This window comes from Pithys albifrons, chromosome 6, assembly GCF_047495875.1.
Source record: "Pithys albifrons albifrons isolate INPA30051 chromosome 6, PitAlb_v1, whole genome shotgun sequence".
Taxonomy (NCBI): Eukaryota; Metazoa; Chordata; class Aves; order Passeriformes; family Thamnophilidae; genus Pithys; species Pithys albifrons.
In genome coordinates this window covers 52688837-52707662 of record NC_092463.1, presented here as the reverse complement: position 1 = coordinate 52707662, position 18826 = coordinate 52688837, and the positions used below count along the sequence as shown (strand labels likewise).

General features: G+C 37.5%; 1 protein-coding gene across 1 annotated transcript in view; it reads left to right on the top strand.

Moving 5' to 3' along the window:
- INSC (INSC spindle orientation adaptor protein) overlaps nucleotides 1-18826 on the top strand; it is a 119550-nt gene that overhangs the window by 18946 nt on the left and 81778 nt on the right. Inside the window, exon 2 of the mRNA XM_071559503.1 lies at nucleotides 14460-14553. Coding sequence (XP_071415604.1) covers nucleotides 14501-14553 — 53 coding nt within the window. The 5' untranslated portion in view covers nucleotides 14460-14500. The remainder of the gene's footprint in view (nucleotides 1-14459; nucleotides 14554-18826) is intronic.

Genomic DNA, 18826 nt, shown 5'->3' with positions numbered 1-18826 from the left:
GGCAAGCACAGCTCCCATTAAGCTTAGCAGGAACTGTGCTTGCTGAACTTGGCCCTGTGCCCGTGGAAAATTAAATGTGTTGGCAGGTTAGCCAGAGGATAGTGTTCTTCTATTTGGGGTGCTTGGCTCTTGTTCTGAGACATTCTGGGCTTGCGGAAGACAGAAATTCTCCAAAATTAGGGGCTCAGACAAGTCACCTCTTCCTTCTTTCCCTCTGTGTTAAATGCTGAAAGGCCTGAGAACTTTGTGAAGCATGGTCATTGGCAGGCTCCACATGCACAGTAGCCTTTCCTGCACCTTCATACTCCTGTCTATAATAATGAGAACTCATATTCTTTCCCTTTTATGAAGCAGGGGTTTGACAGGAGACAGCAAAGTCACAGCTTCATCCTTTCTCCTCCAGGTGTGGTGGTCAGACTAGCGTGTAGATAATGGGGGTTATAACATGTGCTTGTGCTCACACACATCCTTCAGCAGCTTAAAAAGACAGAAGAATTTGTAAAAAGATCCTCAAAGACTATTTTTGTGTTACTGCAGTTAAATAATTCTCCTTTCTGTCTGGACTGTGTTTTAGCCCCATCCTACACTTTTTAAACTTGTTCTTTATTTGATTACTCTTCTGAATCCCCCTCTTTGTTTGTGAGGGCAGCTGGATTGTCCTGTCCTGGGATTTCATAAATAAAATATCCACCACTCTCCAAAGGTCTTGAGACATTGAGTCCTGTATTGAAAAGTGAGGTAGGCACTTAGTAGTATAAATCCCATTACAAATAAATGGGATTCAGAATTGCTCATGCCTAACTTTTTATTTAAATGGAAATTTGCTATCCTGCTAGCATATGGTCCTTTTTTTTAAAAAAAAAGGTCACTTTGTATGTTGCTTGAAATTATGACCAAAATAAAGCAGTCCTTTAAGCTGTTGGTTACTAACATTCCTTGCGTTGTCTGATGACTTACTTTTGAAGTGAACAGGATTGTATCATCTGGAGTTACAACACTTAGTATCTCTTAGAATATTTACAATAAAAATCTGATGCTGACAAGTATTGTGGAGTATACTTATTCTTTTGCTGTGGATTAAACAATTGATTCTGAAAGATTAAAATGCCCCACCTGCCTTCTTGCACACTTCTGTTTTGCCGTGTCAAACAATATAAAATGAATACTGCACTTCCCTCTATCTAATTGAATAATTTACTGTAAATAGCTGTCATTTACTTTAGAGCAGTAGGAGATCATTAGCCAAATGGATGTGAGTAAGTCATGCCTTTAATGCGTTAGAGGGGCCTAAAATGGAATCATCTAAATGGGACCATCAATACAGCATGCTGAATTAAGTCAGAGGCACTTAAAGCTTTAAGTCCTCTTTCTTGTAAATTACATGCTCCCTCGGCAGAAAGGTAATCAAGAACTTGCATAAAATATAGCATCTTTGTTTCAAAGCTTTATTTTTAATGAATAAAATAGTACAATTTATATGACATGATCGGTAGGTTTAACTGTTTTGGATTTCCCTCATTTTAATTACATCCCTTCCTTAATGATTGAAGCCCTCTTAATTGTAAGCAGCTACTTGTGCTGACTAATACTGGCTCTATTCTGTGAATAAGTAAGATGAGCAGGTCATAAAATATATTTTCTTGACTTTTATGAGTATATGACCTGACAATTATTTGCAGAAGCTGATATTTTGTATATGTAATTTTAGAAAGGTCCCAGTCAATCTTAACTCCTAAATGTACAATGTGTTTTTGGCTTCTTTCACCACTGAACTCAGTGGCAGGGCTGTTGGGCACTTTGATGCATTGTTCTTCTCATTGGCTCCTCCTGGCCCCGTCTAGTTCTTCCATTCAGTTTTCTGTTATCCTGGAGAAGGTTTGTCTTCTGTTAAGAAACCAAACTTTCAAGAGCATTCGAAGAGGAAGATGCAATACAAGCAGCTATTGTCTTGAGGTGTGAGAATTAATGTAAAAGTTATTGTAAATTATTTTAAATTGGTGATTTGTATTATCCATAAGAATTTGCCTTTTGAAGTTTAGTGAGGTCCCTTCAATCTCAACCATTTTTTGATTATGTGATACCAGCTTCTTATCCACAGAGACTTTGTGGGAACAAGTGGCACATGTTTTACAAAAAAAGGATTTCCCATCTGAATTTTGAATTCTACAATCTTATTCTTCTATTTTTTTAGGGGCTTTCAGAAGTTAAGCTTCCTGACCTATTTTTGCATGTTTATATCCTACTGAATTCCCCTTAGTCATCTCTTGTCAGTAGTCAACCACTTCACATTTTTCCTAAAATCTGTTTTTGTGCCTTTAGGCATTCCATTCTCCCATGCATGAGGTCTTCAATTCCTAGAACTAAATTTGGGCTGATGTTATAAAATCAACTTGAGGTTCAAGGGCTATAAACAGGTGCCCCTCCTGCCCTCATTGCAGACATAATCTGTCACTGCATTAGAAAGAGATGGAAAATTTGATACATCACTTCAGAATATGAAGAGAGGTTAAATAAGTTCCTGTGTAGTTGTGAGGAAGATGGTGACAAACTTTGTTGTGGAAAGCAAGATGATTTCTGTATTTTCATTCCCTAGTTTTAGCCACTGCCCTATGTTTCCTGTAAGTGATTATATTTTTTCCCAGTACATCCTACTTATTTTTTTTAAACGTAAATTCATCTTGTGCTTTCAAACTTTTCAGAATTTGCTTATGAACTGCTTTCACTTTTATTGAATGAGTCATGAGTAGAAAGCTCTGTCCTGTAGATCTACCATGAGTAATGCTTAACATTTTCTTGGGTTCTCTTTTAGAAGACTATTAAATTAAAAGAAGAATCTGTTTTTTGATATCTTAATGGACAATTAGGTGGCTGGGGCTCAGAACCAATTTACATTTTGCACTGCAGTAATTTAAATTTTTTCCTTGCATGTACATGTTGCTGGTAACAGCACTCTATCTCTAAATAAATAAAGATACTTCACTTTGTGGGACTGCTGTACAAGTACTGATTCTGGTTTTGGGGACAGTTTTCTCACTGGTGTCTGTATCAACAGTAGCTACCAGAGCTGGGCAATGTACACAAGCTTCAAATTACCCATATAACATTCAAGTCATGGTAATGATTATAGATAAGTGCCTTCTTTCACCTGAGCACTGAGAGAGGTCATGGAGTATTTCCCTGAAACCTCTGTTCCGAGTCTTGTTCATATAATGTGTATTGATAGAAAAAATTCTATGTGCTGTTGGAACAGATTGTTTGCAGGACTGCTCAAATGACAGATCCTTCCTCTTGAATGCCAAGGTACTGGCACATCAGTAGATGAGTGTTGGCAATGCCTATCAAGTTATTTGACATGACTGACCCTTAAATATTTACTGGTATATTGTAAGTGTAATTGGCACAGGCAGTTCTTTGGGTCCAGCTGATGTAAATGTTGGATTGTTGATAGCATCTCTAAACTTAGGCACATTGAAAATAGTGAAACCCATATGTACGTTTTGTCACCCTGAGGGGTTAGGAATGTGCCTGTTTTCTTGCTGAGGCCAATTATTACCTTCAGTTATGTTGGCAATACTGGGAGATGCTTGGTGTCTGCAAACGAGCAGTTTTCTGAGGCTGATCACGGAAAATGGACATCTCTGAAACTTTTATTTGTGAAATTGTGTCTAGAGGTGGTATGTAGAAAAATGCTGGTAATTTTAATAGTGAAATGAGATCTCTAGAGGGATTTGGAGTTTACTTGGCTACTCCTGCAAATGGGAGACAGTCTGCTCCACAGTCCCCATATAACAACAACAACATGTAACAATAGAAACAAGTCTGAAGTCTGAAGTTTTCAGGGCAATGGATCAGCGCTGTGACCTCTGCTAAGTTTTGGTGCACTTGCAACTGAAATGGAAGTTTATGGAGAACTTTCACACTTCTTTGTTCTTATTAATCTCATGTGTCTGGAGGGTTAGTAATGCAGAGATTTGCATTGGAAAGGAGTGAACAGACTGCTTTCCAAATATGAATCTATTGTGTATCTGTGTGACCTGCAGTGAAACAAAGTTCTGTGGCAGAGTTATAAATAACTGTAAAGCTTAAGTCAAACTTGAGGATAAAAACCCCGTGGTCACTGTTGTATTTCTCCTGTGGGGTGGAAAAATGAAGTGTGAAATCTGAGCACTCCTAAACCTAATGAATAGGAATTCACTGGATTTGGCTGATGACAGCAAAATCCTGGCTCTGGGACCTTTACTTCTAGCTAATTTCAGTGTATGTGTCATCACAAACAGTTACAACTGCATGATAATAAAGGGAAATATTTATCAAAATATTAGCCCTCTTCTGCAATGAGACTTGTACTGTTTAAAAGATAATTTTTCTTTTCTTTCAATATGACTTTTTATAAAATCATGGGAACAAATAATGCAGCCATCCTGGAACAGACTGTGTAGTAATTCATTGTGTACTCAAAACTTGTGTGCCAGTTCCTTGCATCATAGGTTACCAAACATCAGCTGAGGCCTACAGTCAGTTACTGGAGTTCAGCTGACAAATACAAAGTTGTTGAACTCCTGTAATTTGCTATATATCTGGGCATTACAAGTATGAAAGAAGACAGAGGCCATAACTTGTATACCTTCCAAATTTGGGGGTTTAGTAATTAAAAGTACTGTGACACATAGTCAATTTTTCAATGGAGCTACACAAGTACTTATTGAGTTACCATATTTGTAGGAATGGTGCCATGTAATGCAGAATTATTATGTATCTTACTCAGTATTTCTATAAACTGCTGGGGATGTGATGTTGATTCCACAGCATGGCTGGGCTTTAAGCAAAAGACAAACGAAAAGCTCTCTTTGCTCTACACTAATATGTTTTGTCCTTGCACTGAGTGCAAGTGTCAAACACAGGAGCTTGCTTTCCCATTTTCAATGAATTCTTAGTCATATATGGTTTTAATTGATGGGCATATTTCTGGGAAAGAGCTCTCAGGGACATAGCATGATACTTGAGGCTGTCCTGTGCAGGGTAAGGGGTTGGGCTTTGATAATCTTTGGGGTCCCTTCTAACTCAGGATATTCCATGATTCTAATAACTGCCACTACAGCAGGTAATACCATTAAACTTTTTTTGCTTGGCCTTCTGGAGCTCAGGAGTTCTCATGAGGCAGAGACTGAATGCCATGTGATGACTTGAAGTAGGCTTTGCGCTTTCTGCTCCAGCACAGCTTGATCTCTGGTGCAAATCTAATGTATGCAGGCTGTAGAGTGCCCCTTAACCTTTGGCCTTACTAGGACTTTCTGGATGTGCTCTGCTCATGTTACACCTGTCCCTGGGGCACCAAATACTAGAATAATCCTACTGAGCAGTTTTGCCTCTAGTTCTACTGGGGATTCCCTATATGTGTTACTGCTACAGCTATTTGGCTCTTCCACATTTTTTTGTGCAAAGGACAGAGGAAGAAGAAAATGTCTGATTGGAAACTCTTTGGCAGTGGTTCAAAAATATAAGTGAAGTATTTTCTCCTTACGAACAGAAAAAGTCCACTGCTGCTTTATTACTTGTTCTTTATGTAGAATTATAATGACTAGGCGGCATAGTTCTGCTGACAGGCTATCTTGCATTGTTAATTAGAGTTTATTAAACAAGAAATAGAAACTCTACTCAAATTTAGGCATAGGCTTAATGTTCTTTTTTTTATGTATAGGTAATTTCACAACATACTTTGACTTTATTCTGCCGCCCCCCCCCCCCCCGCCGCCCGCCCGCCCAGGTTTTAGTGAGTTTGTCTGCTAGATTTGTTGTGCCTGTCTAGAAGAGACAAGCTTGAAACTAGAGACTGCAGTTAGTGTGAAGATGGCCTAGTGGCAGGGGGGTGGAGGGAGAATCACTGTTGAGAGTGCTAGAATCCCTGAAAATACATAGCTCAACCACCTGTGTTTTACATGTTCCTTGGTGTATGTTGGTTCATCTTGTATGTTTTTTCCCAGTTGGATCTCTTGCTCTTGCATTCTCTTATTAGCAGACAATAACTTTAATCTGTTATCTACTTTCTTCCATTTTAACTTTTCTGTAGTTCTTTGATGTCCTTGTTTTTCTTCCTCCCAGTACATAGAGGAAAGGTGAAAAAAGTATGCCAAACTTTATTAATAGAAGTAGCAAATGTATTAATAATTGAAGTAGAGAGGTGGCTTAATGACTAGTGATAAAAGGCCAAGAATAGTTAACTTCTAGATAAATGTGTGTTTAACTGTACCCATTTAAACTGGTTTTGGGGGTTTCAGAGTTATGACAAAAAAAGAGCAATTTGATATTAGCTCTGCAAAACGGTAATCACTGCTGGCAAATATTGTGAAAATACCACCAGTGTTTACTTGTGATACTTCTGATAGAGACTTGGGCTTGTGTGGGCTATGACCTGAGTTAATAATATTGTTTTGCTCATCTCTGTTAAAATGTCAGAATTTTTTTTTCCTTTAGAGGAATATCGATGTAAATAAAAATGTCTTTCAGACTGCCTGTCTGACTAACTGGAATGGATATTAAGATGAAATCCTTTCATTACAGAAAATAAACTCTACACAGAGATGTGCAAATACATTATAGTCATGTTTCCTTGCAGTGAATTACTTGTGTAGAACCTTATTCTTTTTCTCTTTGAAGTTGTTAAATGCAATATTATCTTTTCTATGCACTTGTTTACAGTATTGAACACTTGAATATTTTGTTTCAATTTGTACTTCAATCATGTTTCAATTAATTCTCTATTTCCTGCCTCAGTAGAGAGAGGACTTTTTTATCTCCTTTTGTTTTAAGACCCTTTTGGAATTTTTGCATGTTTATAGGGGAAATAATGAATCTTTGCTGCAACTTCATTATACTTGAAGACTCATGTTAATAACAGAAAACTATGATATTCTGTAGGTATTTCTTCTGAGCAGTGTAGTCTAGATTTGTACAACTGCACATTTATACAGTCTAAGGTGCAAAACTCTCCTATTCTCCTTTGTGCCCTACACAATGGCTGGTTGAAATAGCAGCCCTTTTATTTCTCGTTTCTCCACATGGATACTGGGACACAAGATCCCTCCTGCTATTGAGGAGACAAGATGAAATCCTTTAAACCATCCATTGTGTCAAGGGTAAATGATACCGAAGCACAGGAGTTCCATTTGAATTAATTTACTGCCATTCAACACAAACCTTGGACCTCTAATACCAGACTGGGATCTCTAGCACAGGGAGGATACCAACCTGTTGGAATGAATCCATGAAGATGATTGGAGGGATGGAACACCTCTCCTATGTGTGAAGGCTAGGAGAACTGGGATTGTTCAGCCTGGAGAGGTCTCCAGGAAGGAAAGTGTCAGGCAACCCCAGACTGGCCTCAACTGCCCTTATTTTCTCAGGGTTGTGGGAGGTTGAGGTGATGTCTACAGTGGTTTCCTTTCAGTCCCTGCCATGGTGGCCACAGACTCCTCAGATTTGCAGGCTGCAGACCCTTCCCCTCCCTGGTGGTGTGGTCTGGTCTGGGTTTGACTGCTGGTCTTGTGCTCACCTCAGGGCTGTCTGGAACCATCAGGTGGGGGCCCTCCTCATAGGCTGTGTGGAGGCCCCCAGAACCATGTCCATGAGGTGCTGAATTTACAGCTAGTGTGTCCTTGATTGCTGCATTGTGTCTAGTCTTGGGAACATGGGCAGAATAAGAAAGGGTTGGAGGGAAGCTATTCTTCAGCCTGATGGCAGCTGGGCATCTTGGAAGAGAAAGCCCTGGTGCCACAGAGGTCATAGAAGCAGCAACTGCCATGGCTGAGAGCAATCTACAGTGAAGCTAGTCTGCAAACCAGATGGTGAAAGCCTGTTTTACCTATTTGTCTTTAGAAGTATCTTTGAACCCAAGTGAACCAGGAACATGGATGTCCTTATTGTGTGTGTTTGAGACTGGTGTCAGTACAGGTGATCATTTGCTCCTTGGTTTAACAAAATGGGAAAGCGCAATGCCATCTGTCAGACAGCAAGGGAAGGGTAAATACCAATGAGTTGTACCCCTCAGAATTCTATGATATCAGCTTGCATTATTGCTGCTCTGAGAACCAATAAACACTTTTATATGGTAATTATTCTGCATTGCATTAAAGATAAAATGTAGCTCCTGAGTGCACCAACTTGACACCTATTATTCAGTTCCTGAACCTCAGAAGTAAATTCTTTTCCAGTGAAGCTGTCTGTAAAGTGCTAATTTCTAGAAATGTGACCACTAATCAGTTTGTTACCATAATACTGTCATCTATAGATATTGGCATGCCCCTTTCAGATAGGGAGATTTTGAAGATGTTGATAAGATTTTTTTGGGGGGCAGAAGATGTCAAGTCATTATTCTAGTGTTCTGTTCCTTAAAATAATTTGGAGGAGTGGGAAAAAGGGAAGGGCATAACAGATGTTATGACTTCCTATCTCCTTATATTAAATATTTTTGAATTGTCATCCAGGATGATGTAAACTCCATCTTTCTAGAGATTTTTGGATCTAAATGGGAAATTTGGCTAATGAGTTTAGTGTATGTTGTGATAGATCTTCTCCATTCTTAGTCTTGGAGGAAGCTGGATCACCTGGGTAAACATGTGTCCATGCTTTCCCTCCTGATACAATCAGCACTTCTGGTTGCATTGCATATATTCTACCTAGTGTGTTTCCATATGATCTGCTTGCTAAAATAAAGATATGAAAGGAGTAATCCAACCTGTTTTAAAAACAGGTTTTTGCTTTGTGGTGGTTAGAAAGAAAAAAATGTGTATGTTCAAGGAGGGCTTTAAAACCAGACAGTGAATTAAGGAATGAACTCTATGCAGAGGAATGGGGCTGGCTTCAGATTTCAGATCTTTTCTTCCACCCTCAAGGATCTACACAGTCATGTTCTTTGTCTATAATTTTCAGTATGACCTATTTGAATGGAGATAAAGATTTATCTGTTTTTTCCCCTTCCATCCCTCTGGATATTTCCAAGGTATAGCTGTGTAAATAAGGCTAAAATGAGAAACACCCAAACAAAAAAAGTAGTACAAACAGCAGTTTGCATGAATAATTACACTAGATTTTAGATATGTGTGTGTATATATACCCTCATATATGTCATAATATATACTTTAAAAATATTTAAGAAAACAAAAATTTATAATTAATATATAACAAATATAATTTTGAGCAAATTAAAATATAAGTGAATAATTAATATAGTTAAATAAACATGTCAATCGATATGTATTTTAAAGATATATTTTGTATGTATGTATTCAAGGACAGGTTGGGTGAGGCTTTGAGCAACCTGATCTAGTGGATGGTATCCCTACCCAAACCCAAGGAAGTTGGAACTAGATTATCTTGAAGGCCCCTTCCAAAACAAACCATTCTGTGATATTATTAAAAGGGTTATTGTCAAAGATAGAGAATTCTTTAAAATGAGAACTTCTCTCTGCAGAAAGCAGAGATAAAAGATGGGAAGAAACATGCAATGAAAGTCCTCTGTGGCTGAAAATGGATTTCTGCTTCAGAATGAACTTGAAGTCTAAGGCATAAACTACTTAGTATTGCTTCCTCTTTCAGTATTGGTTCTGCAAGAGCAGCCATCCTGAATGAATGCCATAGGTAGTGCCTGTTCTGACCTCTCTTCTAGTTTTAATTTTGCATTCTAGGAGTGTGATACATAGATCTGTTTATATGATCCTTGCTAATACAACACATTTTAATGCATCATTTAAAGGACTATTCATTATTTTTCCTCCTGGTTTTATGGTTTCTTAGGGTTTTGTGATACCCAGCTTAATTCTGAATTGGCTTTTACTATTGTAATTAATTCATGTCTACATAAGCCTCTTATAATGCAAAATGATGTGGGATCCTGAGTCTAGTGTGGAAAAACTTCTGATGGACTGGTTCTGTTGCTGAAGGACAGAATGTATGTATTTACTTTCTGACCTGTCTCATAAATGCTGTCAGAATTTTGCTCTTAGTTTGATTTGTGGCATTCCATTAAGTTATTCTGTGTACAGGCGAATAATAACTAATGATTCCCAGACTCCTTGAATTGTAAAATAAGGGCAGGCTCTGTTTGGCAGAAGAGAGATTGTACTTTAGTACAGTCAGAAACTGTTCATATTAATCAAGTTATACCTAGTCTGAAATGACTTTTAGCTAATGACTTATTCTGAGGTTAACTATAATGCTTATAGGTAGCATGCTTTTCTAATTCAGATGATTATTAATAATCAAAGGCTAGATGTGTGGATTTTTGTCTTTTTCTGAAAGAGAAACGATGCTCTTAATTGACCTTATTTTAAGACATTGATAGGGTTGAAATTACGATGTTAGGGGTTAGAAGGGGAGTGGTGAAAGTTCATGGATTTGCTTTTGGATTTCAGCCTTTACAAGGGTGGACATGTGTGACATGAATGAGCTAAAAAATGTGAATTTAATTGTGTGAAGTTTCAGGGCTTAATTATTGAAGACATAATTTTGGTACAAAGAATTTTAGGGCCTTCAGTAGTAGAAAAACATGAGTTGCACTTATTTCACCTTGAAAACATGTTGTTACCATGATACTTTTGGGCATGGATGTTGTTCCTAGAAGAAGCCTGGCTGGTGAAATCCTCCTGATTTCTATCTGACATGTTGAATGATGGAGAATAAATTTAAACTGGGTGATTTTACAAGGTGCAATTTGTTTTCCTAGCAGGCATAGTACTTTTGTAGGTTGTTAAAATGCCACGTGACATTGTAGAATGTGCTCTCTAATGCTAAACAAACTTGAGAAGAGGAGGCTCCTAGCAGGGAGTTTTTGTAAGGCAGGAGAGGTCTGCTGTAGTGGAACAAGTGAGTTAACAACTTCAATCTGCATCACTCTATTAATGAGGTGTTGCACATTTTTCACAGGTGCTGCCAAGCCTAGCACAAGAGATTCCTCCTGCTGTAACTTATGGGTGGGCTAGTTTGGCAGTTTTTTAGGCTGTTTTTAGTTCTCTCTATCAGTTGCTGTCAGGGCCTGGTGCTTGTATATAAACAAGTTCCCTCTTCCTAGTTGTGTGGGGTTTGGCTTGTGTGGTGTTTGGTTGTTTTTTTGTTTTTGGTGTTTTTTTTTTTTTTTTTTTTTGGTCATGAAGGTCACATCCTCCTCTGACACTGCTTTTCCTGTGAGTAGTGCTTACAAGCATTTTCAGGCGTGATGTTTTGTTTTCTTCTGAAGCCCAGTTCTCTGAAAGAAGGTTTTGGCTGACTGTCTTGGATGGGACTGAAAGGATGTTTGTGATCTGCTTATATACATCTGTCCAGTAAATATGAGGAAATAACATCTTAAAATCCAATTCAGTGTTGGCATGAGAAACACAAAAATACAGGCCATGGAGACAGGTGCCTTGAATACATCTAATTGCACAAGCACATCTTGCTACCTACCAGAAGAATCAAATCAATTACAAGTCATGATGTATAAGTGCAATACAAGTCTATGTACAGATATAAATATATCTAAAATCCTCTGTAAGGTGTTAAATAAAAGGCCTTATATTAGTCCAAACTACAAGAAGTGTTATTTTTTTGGGGTCTGTTTGTAAAAGTTTACCTAGACAGCATCTCTGACCAGCTATGGGCCTTTTCAGTGGCCACTGAAGCCACTGGAAAAAGACTCTCCTGCAGCTCTACTGATCTTACCTATTAGTATGTATATACCTAATAAATGTGAGTGTCTGTATGTATACATGCATACCATCTATGCATCAGCTGTGGAAGAGGACATTCTGCTTAGGAGTGCTGACTAGACTTCAACACTCCTGTGGACTTGAGTAAAAAGCAGATGGACTCATCAGTCCTCTCCTAGTCGTTACTAGGAAGTATAAGTGCCTTGATCTTACCTGGAAAGAGAAATGTGAACGTGGAAAACTGAACATCTGCCATTGAGCACCATAATTGCTCTGCATGTGGAGGAGCCATTCCAAGCAGGATCACAAGCCTGTACTGTAACAATCACTCGTTCTCCAACCTCTCTTGTAACCCTCGGGTGTTGTGGGTCCTCTGGCAGACTGCCAGGTGCCTGGGGGAGAGCATTTTCTCATGCTGCAAACATTAACTTGTGCTTGAGGGTTTGAGCTAACATCTACTCAGAGTCTTGAGCCAGACAGTCTGGTTAAGATGTTGGTGTGGTATTCTGTTATTGTTCCTGGAGCAGAAGTAACCTCTAAGTAGGAGCTGATCATGTTTTTAAAGGCTCTCAGACATAATATAAAAGTGTGTTTTGTGGGAAGACAGAATATAAAAACTTGCATTTTTGTCAGGTTTCTAATTTATAGGGGACAATGTCATGCAACAATCCAATTTATGTCTGTGTACATTGTCACTGTTCACAAGTAATGGAGTACATGCAGGTGGCTTTGATTTGTATATGTAGAAATTGTTTGTAGGCTGAGCTAATTGTGAAGTAGCTTTAGCTTGCCAGAGGGAAGCTGTTGATTTAGTGTTGGTAGCATAAGAAGGCAAATCCCAGTCTGATGCTGAGCAGAGAGTTGGCTGGTATCCATGAAATCTGTACATCTGCAGGCTGAAAGATTATTTTCTCGGTCCTTTACATAAGATTCAGGAGGGGAGACTTCACCTTGGGGATTAAAATTTTATGCAGATGTGTTTTGCTTTGTTTAAGGGTATCTCCCCCAAATGAAGGCAGTGATAATCATGATATTTGTCTATTTCTGGTAAATGTACCTGATTATATGACTATTTGCATTTGGTAATATTAAATGTCTTTGAAAAAGACAAAAAACTCTACTTGTGAAAATAAATATAGCTGTTTTGTTCTTGAAATATATTAATCATATGCTAAATGCTTTTTAAAAATTAAGCTTTTTTCAAATCTTAGTGTGCTGTGGGAGCAGAAGGATGTATACTACACATTTTCATACTTGGGCAGATGAACTTTCAGTCATGGTCTATCAAATATCTGCAACCTTTTAAAAATAGACAATTCAGTAGCACTTAAATAGTCTAATTTTATGGGGGAGGGGGAGGGGTTGGGTTGGGTTTTTTTAGTGTTGCTTTTGGGTTTTTTTAACAGATTCTTTTCTTATATTTTGATCTTAGTCCATACATCTTATTTCCAGGAAAATCTGGGGAGTAGGCAGTAACACAGGTGACACCATTATCAAAGCAATCTGGTGCTAATAGTGGACTGAGCATGTGAACACATTATATTGGTTCTAATACTTTGAGGTACTCAGGAAAATGCTTGTGAGATCTTAGGGGAAAAACAGGGACTTGCATTAGTAATGAGATCAGTTTGCAAGGAAAGACACTGAGGACTCTGTGTCAATTAAGAGCAATTTGGAGTGGCAAATACCTTAAATGCTGGCTGACTCAACTTGCAGAATGTAGCCAATAACCAAATAGCAGAATTTCACAATCAGCTACATCAAAAACATTCTCCCTCATTTGGTGACACAAACAGCACTAATTTGCTGTGTAAAGTACTTTCTCCAGGAGTGAGATTCATTGATCCCAGTTTTTTTTTCTTCACATCTAAGAAACCATAATTTCCCCCACTGTTCTGTCTCCTCATCCAAGTTAATTCATCTCCCCCTTGTTCTTCTGGGGCTCCCCCTTGTTCTTCTGGGGCTCCCCCTTGTTCTTCTGGGGCTTCCCCTTGTTCTTCTGGGGTCATGGATTAACCTTTTCCTTCAAATACTTTGCATTAGTTTTCTGTAGCCATGTGGATGAAGGCAAATGACTTCACTTTGTTTGACTAAATAAATCTGTTATGGCTTTTGTTGCAAATATGCATTGATCTATAGTGGGTATTGCCCTGCTGTAAGATGAGGCTAATTAAAAGAGTAGGAGAAAACACCTCCCACATTTGTGCAAGTGCTTATCTCATTCTGGTAAAATAATGTTTGTATCTCTTGGTCACTGAGTATAGTGGGAAAACATGGAGGAGAAAGATGTGTACAGTGTTTAAAATTGGTAAAAAAAATGAAATTTTTTAACACAGAAGGAGTTAACACTGCAGTAACTTACACATCAAGGACTTTTCTGTAAATGTAGTACTAAATGACCCTGAAATCATATGAGCATACACTCACAGTCTTTCTCCAAGTAACATGAAGAATTACAGTAATACTCAATAGATTTTCTCTAGCATTCAAGTTAATACAAAATAAATGAGGCTAGATAATAATTCAATATTAACTCAGAATGTTCAGTCCAGATGACTGACCTGTACATAATTCCAGGAAGTTCAGGAATATGCAAAACCTATGTTGCTTAAGCTCTGAAATGTACTTAAGGGTCTTAGTTATCTGCAGGTGTTGTGGGGTACCCTGTGGAAAAGAAGCTTTTTGAGGGTTTTTTTAATGAGTTATCTCCACAGAGAGTAGGACAGTGCCTGAAGAGGGCCCAGTTTCTCTATGTTTACTAAATGATTGTTTTCTCTCTAGATCACAGCCTATGGAGAAGTGGACATAAGAGTAGGATAAATATGGCTTTTAAGGGCGAGGACCACTTGGATTCCCTTTCATTACCAGTTCAGCGGTAAGTGGTACATTCTGTCATCCAGATTTAAGTGGTTAAATGCCTCTGAGGCTGCTGCTGCACTTTCCTTTGGGGATCCCAAGATGCTTAAAAACTCATTTTTTAACTCAGTATTTAGGTAGTCTTCCTACAAAATGTTGAGAATGACTGAGGAAACTGGAGGTGCATTTCCTGAGGCATTTGTAAATTTGTGTACTTGAAGTCTGGTAAATCAAGACAGTGAATATGTATCTATTATTTTAAACAGATGACCATGTGTGCAGTAGAGATGTGATTATGTTTCCTGGATTTGTTCTTTGTCCTGATGGAAGTCCCTGGAACTTTCTATACTCAGTGAAGACTGCTGAAATCTATAAATATAAATTCCTTTAACCTTTTTGACTTTCTTCTGGTGTAGGTATGGTAATGATATGAAGGTTATAGTATAATACAACCTGCCTGTGGTGCCCTGTTGGGAGTGGAGACATTAGTGACTCTGCTAATCAACAGATTTTAAAAAAAATTATATCTGCTGATTGGTATCTAGTAGTTGTATCTAAGTAATATAGTTTAGCTTTTAGCATAATAAAGGTGCCATTAAAAAAATTAATACAATAACCTACAGTCTTGGTATGTGGCATAACTGGGGGTTTCTGTTGTGGTAGGGGAGGAAAGGTGGAGGCTGTTGAATGCAGGAATAAATTCAGAAATAAAAAGGATTTGAATTTCAGTCTTTCTCCCAGTTTTTCTTCAGGTCAGACTGTCATTCTTTATCATAATTAACCAGTTGTTGACATTCAATTTCAAAATGTGGCTCTTTTCTTCATCAGTATTAATTTCATATTTTTCTACCTTTCCCTACCTGAGTCTTCCAGCAGATACTTTGTGATAATGCCATTAAGCTCACAGTCATAGTACGACCATATGAATATATTCTTTAGAAGAAAACACTGTATGGGGGAAAATGTTTTGGGGATTCCAGGTGCTGGGATAACTGCAATCGTTCTCTAGATATAACCTTAATCTTGTACTGGAAATAAGTGAGTCCTAGAAGTCCTAAGTAGCCAAATGTGGAGTGGACTAGTACAAACAGCAATGAGGTCTCCCATTTTACTTATTAGTTTAGCTTTCTTTGCCATACTAGGTGAATAAAGCCACAATACCTTACAAGGACTCTACATTGAGATGCATCTTAGCACAAGGAAGGATTTGGAGAAGCCACATAAAGCAATCATTATGTTCTGACAAACAGCATGGCTCAGCAAGGCAGTTTGCTGTAGGGAAATTTAAAATTAAATAAATACATTCCCCCACCCCTGATGAAATATGAGGTTCTTATTTTTTTGTGTCTATTTTGAAAGAAAATCCTCTTTCCTACCAATAAAGGTTATTTCAGATAAGACCCCTTTAACAAATGGGCAGACTGAAGTTGACAGTGGTCAGAGAGGTGAAGAAAGAGAAGGCTGGTACTAAAAATAAGGAAATGTGTTTCTACCCTAAGAATTCAGCAGAATGAACATAGTGCAGACTAGATAAATAAATTGTAAGCTTTGTACAAAATGTTTTTCTTGATTATTATAAAACCCAGCAAAATCTACTCAAGATAATAGCTTTTCCAAAGAAATGCAATTTTTAGAAGATTAAATTGTTTCTCTAGGTTAGAAGGAGTGATATGGCTCCTGTTTAAAAGGAATATAAAATAATGATTGAGTTTTCAAATTAACAAGATTCAAGTATTTTTTTTAATTATTCCTGTATTGAGTCTGAGATGTATGCCTGTCTTGGGTTTCCAGTTCATGCTCCTGCTTTTTGTGAAAGGGGCTTAAATGACCTTGAAGGTGTATGTTGTTGTCCTGTCACAGCGAAAATTTAGCACAAATTGAACTAAGGGTCTCTCATGTGTAGCACCACAACTGTGTCTTGCCTCATGTTTAGGTCAGAAGTAAAAACAGACACATCCTCAAGCAAGAGTATCAGTCTCCATAGGAGAAATTTCCCATACACATGCAAAAGATTCCCAATGTTTCCACAGCGGTCATTAAAGTTAAGCGTTATTGTTGTTGCATGAGGAATTTAGAACTGGGGCCCTAAACCAAGTCTTTGTGCTGCATGAATGATTGTTTATGCTCTTTCCTCAGATTTTATGGGAAATCACAGCTTGTATTGGAAAGTCTCTAGAGTATTGAGTCACTATGTTAATGGTTTTCTAACATAATGCCAGATCTACTTTCTGTAATTGATATCTAGACTGCTATGGATGTAGTATTTAAGGGTATCCCGAGGAAAAACACATTTTTTTTTGTTACAGAAACTTTATTTTTATTTCAGTGAGTTAGGAACTTACTGGTTTAGTCTCTTAGGAGAGGAAAAAATTGACAATAGATCACTTTGATAAAGATCACTTTTTATAAAGGCCTAATCTAGTTACACTTCAAAAGCTGTTAGTGGTCCTATGTAAAGCATTTTACAGGGCCATAAAAATTATGTGTTTTTATCAGTGATGACCAGTTCACTGCTGCATGTGAAGTATGTATGTATTCTGTAAATATGCACATATGCCCTTTCTGAAGTAGCTATTTTTAGTATAGCTTTTGGAAAATGTCATTACCCTTACCTCATATCTTTCTATTGGTATTGTTTTTCTATATTTCTGGTGAGCTTTTACCTTGGCTTTTCTATCTGGAATAAAACCTACTTTTCTATTATGTCTCTGCCCCTCCTTCTATGTAAAGAAAGTTCCTTGGCCTTTTTATTTTTTGTAAGTTAAAATTATAATGCACACAGGCTTTTTTTTCATTGTAGGCATTTTTTTATACTTTCTATATTGCATGGTAAACTCAACACTTGGAGTGCTGAATCTGAAGTCATTGTATTAGAGAGAGTACTCGTAACCAAAATTGAAATAGGTTGCCATTTTTACTTCTTGGATTACATGTTCTGGTCAGTGTTGCAATTGTAAGAAACGCAGCATAATTAGAAGTTTTTAAAAAATAATAAATAAGGGTCTTGTATGGAAATTAGGTTAGAAAGCAACAACTGTCACAACCAACCTCCTCCCCCCTCCAAAACCAACAACCAAATAAAGCCTAAATGAAACAAAAACCTCAAACTGAAGCAAAACTTAATCTTATTGAAAGCACATGAAATTTGGGCTACTTTTGAAGGTGAAGTGGGCAGAGATAATTTTTCTTTTGATCTTCAGAAATACGACACTGCTGGATTGTTAAATCCATTGTCTAAATATCTTTACTGCTTCAAAAATGAAAGATGATTCTGGAAGTTATAAACTTAAACTAAAATGCAAATGAAAGGCAATGCTAATGATTTAAATGTGGTACTTTGATTTTCATTATAGAAGCTCAGTATTTTGAGTATAAGGGTCAGGAAGACGATAAAATAATAGGTGTCGGTTTAATTTCTTTTTTCCCCTGGTATTAGTGTTATTATTAATTTTTTTTTTTGGGGGGGGGTATGCCAGCTGTTTTCCTGGCCCTGAATTTTGTGCAGAAAGTTGTTTCAGTGTCAGTTCATTGCAACATTTCCTGTTTTGGTACCTATTTTCTTAGATATGAATCCCTCAAGTGAATGACTTCTTGGGATGCATCTGTGAATTAGCCTGTGAATAAGTGTTATTCTTTTATCTCAGTCTGGTCTATTCTTCTTTTAACCACCTCAATTCTGCTTACTTTTCTATTTTGAATCTGCGTGACTTCAGCAATTTGTTACCATCTCACAAGACTTGACTTACTTTTTCTTTTTTAATTTAAAATAGTACTTTTTTAGTCTTCTATTCTAAGACTGTGCTTGGGTTATATTTAATCATAAAATGATGTTTAAGTACAAGTGTTTAAATACTTTGTTTGATCAGTGATTGTATTGGTCATATATTTTTAGACATCTTCTGTAAGTGTTGAGTTCTTTCTATTTCACTCACCTACATGTCTGCTGCTGATAATTAAGGGCTTGTTCTGTATTTGTCTTTTCCTGCTTACGTCTGCAAACTGAACTTCCTGTCTGACAAGCAGAAAACAAAATCGTGTTTTGTTTTTGTATTTCACAAGCTACTTATTGTGCATAGATCTTGCCCTGGTACTTAGAACCCTACATTCCTTATGACCAGTTTTATTTGGCTGATGTCAGAAACTTCTTTGTTGTGGCTCTTTGAAAGCATTCAGATAAAGATTAAGAAACTCTAGGAAAAAAAAATGCATGTTAGCTGTAATGCTAGAGCAGAAGATTTTCAGAGTTCCAAGTTCAGTGTGCTTCCATGGCTCTATGGATCGCTGCTCTATGA